This window comes from Malania oleifera, chromosome 13, assembly GCF_029873635.1.
Source record: "Malania oleifera isolate guangnan ecotype guangnan chromosome 13, ASM2987363v1, whole genome shotgun sequence".
Taxonomy (NCBI): Eukaryota; Viridiplantae; Streptophyta; class Magnoliopsida; order Santalales; family Ximeniaceae; genus Malania; species Malania oleifera.
This window is the reverse complement of record NC_080429.1, coordinates 72948482-72960442: the sequence shown is the minus strand read 5'-3', so window position 1 is coordinate 72960442 and position 11961 is coordinate 72948482. Positions and strand designations below refer to the sequence as shown.

Sequence of the window (11961 nt, the reverse complement as noted above, 5' to 3'; positions counted from 1 at the left end):
TTTTTCGGGTGAACTAGTTAGGCGAGCAGATCAGGCTCGCAGATAAAGTGACCTCTTGATTGCCCTACCTATAGGGTAAGTGTGTTCAGAGGGTTATGTTTTTGGATGGATGGTACTGGTCTGAGATGTAAAAATGTAACTATGTTTTGGAATCACTGAATTCTGATATTGTATATATATATGGATGTATGATTTTATGTTTTCCGCTGCATAGGTGTGTCTATAATGTACAGGGATACCCCTATGCCCATCTAAGGTCTAAGATGATATAGCAAAGGTATCAGAGTAATTTATTTATAAAAAAAATAGTGTAATTTTTGGGTCGTTACAGTATAAATAAATTATTCTCCTTAAGAAATGTTTTTCAAATCAAAGTGTAAGTAGAATGAGCAAATATATTTTGAAAATTGAAGAATTTGATCAAAATGAGTAGTATAAATAAAAACAAAAAAAAAATTCAAAGAAATTTTTAGCTAATGATTTTCCTAATCCTCTGCTAATTAAGATAAATGAGAAGGTATTTATAGATTTTCATGAAAATATGACTGTTGGGGACATAAAGGGAATTTTAGAAAAAGTTTAATTGGGTTTAATTAATTTTAAATTTTCAACCCAAACACTCACAACAGTCCTCAAGGATTTTTCCAATTCAGTCGTTCGTGACCACTGGCCGGTCAGCTGAGCTAGGCGATTTTCCAAAGCTTCGTGCTTTCGGTTGCCTGGTAAGAGGTTCAATTGGCTGAGATTTGAACTTCGGTTACCCGAGCCCAATTTGAGCTAAGAGTGCGGTCAGCTGAGGGTGATTGAAAAAGTTACTTTCAGGGTTCGATCGACCGTGGACGATTAGCTCAAAAATAGCTCGGTTGCCCAAGACATAGTCGACAGTTTGACTTCTAGCCAGTTCGGTTGATAGAGACATTTTATATTGCCAAGGTTCAGTCGCCCGAAACATCACAAATATGTCGTTTATGTACTGTTTGGTCTTTTGTGCAATTTCAACCTTGGTAAAAAAGCATGTGGCATTCAAGTGTAAGGGTCATGGTTCCTATTGTCATTTTATGGCTTAGGCTTTTTAATTAAACCGAAAAAATCTAACATTTACGTTATATTGATTTCCCTATGGTCAAACTATGGTCTTCAAGCATAAACCTATTATGCATGAAATGCAATTATTACAGACCACAATTATGACAGACCCAACAAATTATGAAACAAAAATGCATTTACAATTAAAACAAATGTCTTCTTCTTTTACTCTTGACTTTTCATAGAATCAGCCAGGATTATGTGTATTAATTCCTTTCTGCCTTCCACTTCACTTACATGTATGTGTTCTGAATGATTAGCCTGTTCAAGTACTTAGGCACACATATTAGTAACGTGCGGTTTGTCATTATCAAAATCAGGAATCGAGCTTAAAAAGTCAACAGTGTTGTTTTGAAAATTGCCTTTTTAAAGGATTAATACAAGCCTGCTGAACTATTTAAGTGAATAAGTTGAAAGGAATTGGGATGTGAAAGGCAAGGAGAGAGCAATTTTAAAGGGAAATTTTTGGAGATAAATATGGGATAAACTCCTTGTTAGTTTCCTTTTATATTAGTTGGTTGGTTGTAGCAAAACCCACAACACTTTGGCTCAACTAGGATGTTCCAATTTTATAGACTTTCTTGCCACCTCAATATGATTCATAGCGTATCAATTACAACCTCTCCCAATTTTTTGTTGATTGGGGAGTGGAAGTTCAAAGAATTCATTATGATTGGAATTGCAAGACATCAACAAAAATTTTAACAAAATATATAAAATTGTTGCAATGTAATCGTCGTCATCTCTCATTACCATATACTACCATATTGTCCGAATCTTTAGCACATAACTATAATATTTTGTTAATCTTAGCTGCAGAGAAGTAACAGCAGTAGCAGAGTAATAAGCTAGTTTTGTTTACTGTAACAGCAAGCAGTTAAGTTGTTTGTTTATTTTGGTTATTATAGTTATTTTAGATGTTAGTTATCAGATTGTTAAGTTTTCTGTTATAATTTGTTGTATATATACCTTTGTAAGCTCTCGATTAGAAATATGAACAATAATGGAGCAATTCACTGTAATGCAGTAAAAAGGAAAATGCTTTCATAAATTTTACATGGTATCAGAGCATTGAAGAATTTTTTATTTCGAGTTTCTTCAAGATTTTCAATGGCTTTCACTACTGGTTCATCGTAGACAACAACTACTTTTAATTCTTTGCAATCTATGTCCACTCCAAACACAACAATGGAAGATGAATATGCTAATAATCCTTACTTTCTTCCTACGAATGAGAATCCAGGTTTTGTTTTTACATCTCAACCTCTTACAAGTCCAGAAAATTATATGAGTTGGGCTAGATCAGTGTTCTTGGCTTTGAGTTCTAGGAACAAGTTTAGATTTGTGAACGGCTCGATCGCAAAACCAGATCCTTCTTCTCCTTTATTCAATTCTTGGAGTCACTGCAACACTACAGTTCTTTCTTGGCTAACCAATTCTTTGAGTATGGAATTGAAAGCTAGTGTGATGTATATCAATAATGCAAAGGATTTGTGGTTTGATCTTAAGGATAGACTTTCACAAGGTAATACACCATGATTGTTTGAACTTGAGAAAGAAATCTCTCATCTTTCACAAGGATCACTTTTAGTAAGTTCTGATTTTACAAAGTTCAAGACTTTATGGGATGAGTTTGTCATCTAACAGCCTTTTACCATCTGTTCTTGTGCTTGTATTTGTGGATCCAAGGCTTCTCAATCAGATGCCCAGCACAAGGAACATGTTTTCAGGTTCTTAATGGGCTTAAACGATAGTTATAGCAATCTTATTGGTCAAATACTACCAATAGAACCATTTCTTTCATTAAGCAAAGTTTGCTCTATGGTTCTATAGGAAGAAAAGAGGAGAAACATTGATCATGGCATTACAGGTTATAATCTTGAAGCAACTGCTGCTGCGATGTTTGTTAACCACAACCAAGGACAATTTCAGCATTTCAATGGTGGTAAAGGAGGAGGGCATTCTAAGAAAGAAAGACCAATTTGTACCTATTGTGGTTTAACAGGTCATATACTTGATAAATGCTATAAGCTTCATGGTTATCCTCTAAGGTACAAACTTAAAGGAGGTCACAAAATTATGGCTAACCGAGTCGCTAGTTCGTTGCCCCCAAATTGGTCTTTAATTAGAAATCATGCCTCGGACGCAACAGCCTTCATCAAATATTTTTGGTGGTTCTTTGCAGCCAAACTTTACACAACAACAACCTTCTTCGACACAATGTCCAATTACGTAGGCTCAATGTGAGTAGTTTTTTGCCTTTTTAATATGTCATTCAATAATTGGATTAGGATTTGGTACTCAAGCTTCTCATCAGACTACATTTATTTCAGCACCTATTCATCTTCTCAATCTTCTTTCCATGCTTGTAGCAGTTCTACTCCTTCTTATTCTTCTAATTTTTCAGGTAACTCTTTTTGGTCTCAACCAAATTTATCTCATTCCATATTTTTTGCTCAATTTTTAACTCCATCTCTTCATATGCATGACTCTAAATCCAATGATTGGAACATTGATACTGAAGCAACTAACAATATGGTCCATTCTGTCTCTCAACTGAGTTCTGTTACTTCTATTGTACAAACTTATGTCTATTTTCCAAATGGGGAAAAGGCCTTAGTCACACACATAGGCACATTACAACTTTCTTCTACTCTCATCCTCACCGATGTTCTATGTGTTCCTACCTTCAGTTTCAATTTGATTTCAGTTAGTAAACTTACCAAAAATATTCATTGTTGCCTTATATATCTTGGTAATTTCTGTTTCATTTAGTACCTTTCTCTATGGAGCACGATTGGACTAGGTAAAGAATACAATGGTTTGTATTTGTTGCAAGATTCTACTGTGCATACTGCCCTTGCTGTCAATCATACTCATGCTGGTTATTCTTCTTCAGAATTGTGGCATAATAGGCTAGGTCATCCTTCTTATTCCAAGTTTTCTTTGCTTAAAGATGATATTGATGTAAATATTTCCAATAAACTAGAATGTTGTGATGTTTGTCATTTCTATAAACAGAAAAGATTACCTTTTGCTTGTAGTAGTAATGCTTCGAATAAACCTTTTAAGCTAATACATTGTGATCTATGGGGTCCTTTTTCTACTTGTACTCTTGAAGGTTTTAGATATTTTCTATCAATCATGGATGATTTTACTAGGTGTACTTGGGTTTATCTTGTTAAACAAAAATCTGATACTTAGTTTCTTCTTCCTCAATTTGTTGCTTTGGTTAAAACACAATTTAATGCCACAATTCAGACCGCCAAGAGTGACAATGGCACTAAATTTATTCTTAAAGAATTTTTTTCATAAAAATGGAATTTTACATTAGTTAAGTTGTGTTGATACTCCTCAACAAAATGCAATTGTTGAAAGGAAGCATCAACATATACTCAATGTTGCAAAAGCATTGTTATTTCAATCCAACATGCCATTGAGCTACTCGGGTGATTGCATATTGATTGCTGTTTATTTTCTCAACAGGATTCCTTCTAAATCTTTAGGTAATAAGAGTCTTTTTGAGCTTCTTTTCAGCAAGTCTCATTCTTATTCTCATTTGAAATGTTTTGGTTGTTTATGTTTTACTTCTACTCTCTCTCACAATAGGCACAAGTTTGCTCCTAGGGATAGAAAGTGTGTGTTTCTAGGCTACCCTCATGGTATTAAAGGATATAAGCTTTTGGATATTGAAACTAATTCCGTTTTCATAGCTAGAGATGTTCAATTTTATGAACATATCTTTCCTTTTAAAAAATCTGTCAATCCTTCTATTTCTTATTTGGATAATTTTTTTCCCTCATTTTACATTTGGATCTTATGGTCTTAATTATGTTCTTGTTTCTCCTTCTACTTCTTCACAATCTACTGCTTCTCACTCTACTTTACTTACAAATTCTGAAAAGCATAGCTCTTTCATTGAATATAATTCTTCTAACCTTGATTCAGAAAATCCTAGTTCTTCAGCATATATTCCTATTAACCTTGATCCTGCAGATACTTCATCCTCTCCTTCTATTCTTCCTATTCCTTTTTTAAGAAGGTCTGTTAAATCTCATCATCCTCCTTCTTACTTATCAGATTATTCTTATAAACTTGACAGTAACAAACCTACTCCTGGTTTACCACATGATATTTCTACTAGTCTAAGTTACTCTCACCTTGGCCCCTCCTTTCATTCCTTTGTCATGGCTGTTAACTCTACACCCTCAAAATCTGCTTCTTTTCATCAAGCAGTTTAGTTTTCTAAGTGGAGAGAAACCATGGACAAAGAGATTGATGCTTTGGAACTTAATAACACATTGACTCTTACTATATTACCTCCTGCTAAATCTCCCATTGGTTGCAAATGGGTGTACAAAATTAAATATCATCCTAATGGTTCCATTGAAAGGTATAATGCTCGTTTGGTTTCCAAAGGTTCCACTCAACAACTTGGCTTAAATTACTTAGACACTTTTTCTCCTATTGCCAAGTCTGTTTTAGTACAAATAGTGCTTGCTTTAGCTGCTGTGAAAGGGTGGTATTTACATCAACTTGATGTTAATAATGTCTTTCTTCATGGGGAGTTAATTGAGGATGTATACATGTCTCTTCCACCAAGCTTTCACAGTAAGAGGAAGCATCTTGTTTGCAAATTAAATAAAAGTCTTTATGGACTTAAGCAGGCTTCAAGGCAGTGGTTTGAAAATTTTTCTACCACAATTCTGCAAATGGGATTTGTTCAATCAAAGTATGATTATTCATTATTCACTCACACGTCTGGTTGTTCTTTCACAGTGCTACTGGTTTATGTAGATGATATTTTGATTACTGGTAACAATCCTACTTGTGTTGATAATTTGAAGCATGTTTTTGATGCTAAATTTGGTTTAATCGATTTGGGATCACTACGATATATTCTAGGCCTTAAAGTAGCAAGAACTGATGAAGGAATTAGTTTAAATTATAGAAAATATGCACTGGAAATTCTGAATGATACATGTTTTATTGGCAACAAACCTGTTAAATTTCCTATGGAACAAAAGTTGTGATCATCCATGTATGAAGGTAAACCACTTGCTGATCCAGCTCAATATAGAAGGTTAATTGGCAGATTGTTATACTTAACTTTAACCAGACTAGACATTACCTATGTTGTGCATAGGTTAAGCCAATTTGTATCTCAACCTAGGGAACCTCATCAGCTTGTAGCCAACAGAGTACTTCTGTATATTAAAGGTTCACCAGGCAAAAGAATTTTCTTCTTAAGTAATTCAGAGCTACATATTAAGTCTTTTTGTGATGCAGATTGGGCTGGTTGCCCAGACACACGAAGATCTTTGATTGGTTATGCTGTTTACTTAGGTGAGTCATTGATATCTTGGAAATCAAAGAAAAAAGGAGTGGTTTCAAGATCTTCAACTGAAGTTGAGTACAGAGCTATGGCAAGTGCAGCTTGTGAGATTACATGGGTATTACAATTGCTTAAGGATTTAAAAATTGAACATCCAAAGCCAACCATTTTATTTTGTGATAATTAAGCAGCTTTATACATAGTTGCAAATCTTGTATTTCACAAAAGAACAAAACATATTGAAGTGGATTGTCACTTAGTGAGAAACAAGATTATGGAAGGTATAACAAAAACTCTTCATGTTGCAACAAATTCTCAGGTAGCTGATATTTTCACTAAGGCTTTAGGGGTCTCTTCTTTTTCAAGACTATTAGAAAGGTTGGGTTTGAAGGATATTTTTATTCCAAGACAAAGTAAGTCAATTTGTTCAATACAAGTCACAAAGGCTACAAATTATGACCTGAGGGGGAGTGTTAATCTCAGTTACAGAGAAGTAACAGCAGTAGTGGAGTAATAAGCTGGTTTTATTGACTGTAACAGCAAGCAGTTAAGCTGTTTGTTTATTTTGGTTATCAGATTGTTAAATTTTCCATTGTAATTTGCTGTATATATATTTTTGTAAGCTTTCGATTAGAAATATGAATAATAATGGAGCAAAGCACTGCAATGCAGTAAAAAGGAAAATGCTTTCATAAATTTTAGATATTTAAAGAAAACATTATGGTGAGTTACATATCAAAAATTCAAATAGTCAAATAATAAATAGTGACTATAGATAATTAAAATATATAAACTATATTAACCACCCTTCATGAAAAAGGTTGGTTAATATATAATGTATTATATATAATGACAAATTGTGACAATAGAATATTTCTGATAATCACGTAATGGCAATGTTTAAAAAGCTTCTAAAGCCAAACGTTACTGGGAGAAGCATTCCGAGTATAATGGTGGTTCTCCCGTGCGTTCCATCACCGAAGAAATCGACCATTCGCAAAACCGTAACTATTCACCTTGCTTTTGTCTTCTTCACACATTCTTACACCCATCAACAGCCACTACCAAAGCACGAAGTAAAACAGGAAGAGAATGAACATGAACAGAGCATAGCCAACAGGTCTTACTGGACCAAGGAGATTCACAGACTCTGTACCAAAGAGCACAACGTGGACGAAGCGCTTCACCTTCTCCATCGCATCCGCCTTCGCGGCTACTGCCCCAACTCTCTCAACCTCAGCAGCATAATTCATGCTCTCAGCGACCATGATCGCTTCTCGGAAGCCCACCATCGCCTTCTTCTCTTTCTGGCTTCTGGCTGCGTCCCAGATGAGCGCACCTGCAATGTACTCATTGCCCGCCTTCTTGATTCTCAGAACCCATATAGCACATTGCTTGTTCTTCGCCGTTTGGTCGATGCCAAGCCTGAATTCGTACCTTCTTTGGTCAATTACAACCGCTTGATCAATCAGCTGTGCATGTTATCGCGACCTGGTGAAGCCCATAGCCTGTTCTTTGACATGATAACTCGAGGGCATTCTCCAAATGCAGTTTCCTATACTACTTTAATCGGTGGTTATTGTCAAATTGGCGAAGTCGCTCTTGCTCAAAAAGTGTTTGATGATATGCGCGAGAGTAATGTGGCGCCCAATTCGCTCACATACAGCATCTTGCTTCGTGGGGTTCTGCGGAAACGGGGGGTAGAACGTGGAAGAGAACTGATGTGTGAGCTTTGGGAGAAAATGATGGATGAAGAGGACCCATCTGTTAATAATGCTGCTTTTGCTAATCTTATTGGTTCTTTGTGTCGTGAAGGTTTATTTCATGAAGTGTTTAGGATTGCTGAAGATATGCCTCAGGGAAAGAGTGTATCTGATAATTTTGCATACGGGGAGATGATTGATTCACTTTGTAGAGCTGGAAGGAATCATGGGGCAGCAAGGATTGTTTATATTATGAGAAAGAGAGGGTTTACTCCAAGTTTAGTATCATATAATTCTATTGTACATGGGCTTAGTAAGGAGGGTGGTTGTATGAGGGCTTATCAATTGTTCAAAGAAGGAATTGGATTTGGGTACTTTCCATCTGAGCATACTTACAAGGTCCTGATAGAAGCTTTTTGCCAGGAGTCTGACCTCTGCAAGGCCTGGGAACTTCTCCAATTCATGTTGAATAGAGTAGGAGCAGAAAATACTAGAATTTACAATATTTTTCTGAGAGCTCTTTGTCTTACAAATAAAACAACTGAGCTTCTGAATGTTCTTGTTTTCATGCTTGAGAGTCAGTGCCAGCCTGATGTAATTACCCTCAATACAATTATTAATGGGTTCTCCAAGATGGGAAGAATTGAAGATGCCTTGAAGGTGGTACACGATATGATGATGGGCAAATTCTGCGCACCTGATGCTGTAACCTTCACCACTGTTATTTCTGGATTATTAAATGCAGGTAGAACTGCAGAAGCTCTTGACATACTCCACCGCATTATGCCTGAAAAAGGTTTTAGTCCTGGTGTTGTCACTTACAACGCAGTTCTACGTGGCTTGTTAAAATTGCATCAGGCAAATGAAGCAATGGGGGTTTTTAATAGCATGACTAATAACAATGTGACTGCCAACAGTACAACTTACGCAATAATAATTGATGGATTATGTGACTCTGACCAGCTAGAATGGGCTAAGAGGTTCTGGGATGAAGTTATTTGGCCCTCAAAGATTCATGATGATTTTGTTTATGCGGCCATTCTGAAGGGGCTGTGCCGTTCAGGCAAACAGAATGAAGCGTGTGATTTTTTGTATGAACTGGTAGATTGCGGGATAAAGCCAAATATTGTGAACTATAACATTTTAATTGACAATGCTTGCAAGATAGGGTTGAAGAGAGAAGCTTATCAGATTATGAGGGAAATGAGAAAAAATGAACTGGCCCCTGATGCTGTAACATGGAGGATTCTAGATAAGTTACATCGCAAAGAGAAAAAGTATTTCTGTTCTGAGGATTCAGCTTCGCTGTCTGAAGAGATTTTACAGGAGTCAGAGTGAAGATAATTTGCATAAGTGAACCAGAACTGGATTCAATGACCAAAATCATGGAAAAATTGGAATGATCCTGGTTGGGTGGATACATGAATCAATGATTGTTTTTATATTGACTCAGTCAGGGAGCGTTACCTCGACTTCAAGAAGCACCATCAGAAAGAAGGGACTGAGGGAACCATGCGTCTTATTACCTATTGGTTATGCAGTCAATGAAGATTTTTTTTCAAGATTAGATGCCACAGGACCAAATGGTTCTGTTGTGAAGGAATTTTATTTAGTGCCAGGACAGCAATAAATCACATTGGAACTCAGAGTAAGTAGTTCCATTCAATATAGGAATATTGCAAACTTGATCCGGGGTTCCCTTGCACATAGGGTGCTTTTTAATATCATTAGTCATCTCAGGGAACTGGCAATGGATTGTTGTCAGATGAATGTCTTGGGAAAAAATGGCAGCAGATGATATAAAGGTTTTGGTGGATTCTTTTTCTGTTCAGTGTGGGATCATTCTTCAAGCTCTAAACTAAGATTTGGGACTAGACTAATTTGAAGGACATAAATTGTTTTGGTGACTCAAAGTTAAAGGTTAAGAATATAGCTTGATGCGTTAAATCATTACTGCCAGAATCCAGGCCGTTCAAAGTTCTCATTTATCATGTATCAAGTTCTTAATTTTGGGTACAGTTCTATCTGTGTTAACGAACCAATTAATTTTCGCTGTGCTAGTTACAGGTGGTTAATTTTATGAAGAATCTATGCCCTTCTTCGTGGCCTTTCATAGGTGCACTATTGCTGTACCTGCCTCCTTTACCTCCTTGCTTGCATGTCTGTTGAACTTCAACTTCAATATCAAAGAGTATGCTGTATGCATATAGATTCATGGGTTTTAATCTCGGAATGTGGTTGGGTACAGTTCTATTAGGGTTAACAGGACTAATTCAGTTCGGCTGTGTCCAGTTACAGACGATTTTATAAAGAATCTATGCTCTCCCACATGACATTTTGTTGGAATGCATGAGGATTGAGGGCATGGACTAGGAGTGCCACTGGTACCAACTCCTTGCTTTGCATGCTGTTCAGCTTCAGCTTCAGCTTCAGCTTCAGCTTCAACATCAAAGCGTATGCATATACATTCACGTGTTTTAATCTCAGAATTCTGCACGCTGCCGCTTGGATGCGGTGCCTTATTTTACAGAACAATCTGAATCCTCTGTCCCCATTTAACTCTTGATTTCTTGAAACGTTTGAAGCGAAGCTTCATCCACATGGAGTAAGAAGTGGGATACTACAAAAGCATTCGAACACAATACGCCTGCGAAGAGAGAGATCCACCTATGACTCCCCGTAGAAACCCTTATCCTATGTTTGAGAGAGGTCTCCGATTTAAATTTGCATGAACTTAAAAAAAATGTAATACAAAACTATATTGAATTTTGTTTAAGTTTATGCAAATCCAAATCCAAACGTGGAAGTCCATGCTTTAAAACTCACTCTATGTTTATTGCATAAAGTTGTATTAAAATTTATCCACGTCCATCCAAATCTAAATCCAAGATCCGAATTTGTGCTCCCAAACGCTACCTCACAAGGCAAAGGGGTATAACACTAATATCTTAACCTTTCCAAGAACATATTTCCTTAATTTGGATCACATGGTTTAATTCACCTTCTTAATAAAATGTATAAATTAATATGTTAATGTTTGTTTTATTAATTAAATGCCATAGAAATTTTAGCCAAACTTGTCAATATTTTAACTACATAATGAAATTTCCTTACCATTTAAATGTGAGATTTAGATGAAAATAAATAATAAAAATAAAAATAAAAAATGAAGAAGGAATTTTTTTTATTAATTTATCTTTTTTTTAAAAAAAATACTGAAACAAAGTTACAAAGTCTTTTAAATTTCATTAAAAATTAAAATTTCAACAACATTTTATTTAACCATTAAAATCTAAATTATCTTTATTTGTATAATAAACAATATTTAATTGATTTATGTTAACCTAATATATTTAATACGCATATCATGTTACAATTATAGCATCTCATACACAACATAGATGTATTTAATTTATAATTTATTAGTCATAAAATTACATTATTATGTCTATTAATAATTTCTAAAGTTTTGCAAAAAAAATATCATGTTTTACTACTAATTTTTATCGTTCTTTTCAAATTGAAATTAATATTGACATTGAAATCAAAATCGAAATTTTCATTGAAATTTCCGAACTTTTGGAGTTTTGAAATTTTTATCAAAATTGAAATTTAAAACCTTGAATACAATTTTATATTTAATCTTGTCTAAATATAGGATAAACCTTATGTTTGGAGAGGATTTCAATTTGAAGTTGTATTGAATTTGGATAAGATATAATATAAAATTGTATTAAAATTTACCGAAGTATATTCAAATCCAAATTTAAGATCCGAAATTCATAATACTAAATACTACCCAAATGGCTTTCAATATTGTTGGAGTGCTCGTGAGAG

General features: G+C 35.1%; 1 protein-coding gene across 1 annotated transcript; it reads left to right on the top strand.

Annotated features, from left to right (window-relative positions):
* Window positions 1-7356: 7356 nt before the first annotated feature.
* Window positions 7357-10342, top strand: LOC131146398 (pentatricopeptide repeat-containing protein At3g18020). Its single transcript, XM_058095987.1, has one exon. The coding sequence runs from the start codon at window positions 7372-7374 to the stop codon at window positions 9460-9462; it is 2091 nt and encodes a 696-aa protein (XP_057951970.1). The 5' UTR covers window positions 7357-7371; the 3' UTR covers window positions 9463-10342.
* Window positions 10343-11961: the final 1619 nt, after the last annotated feature.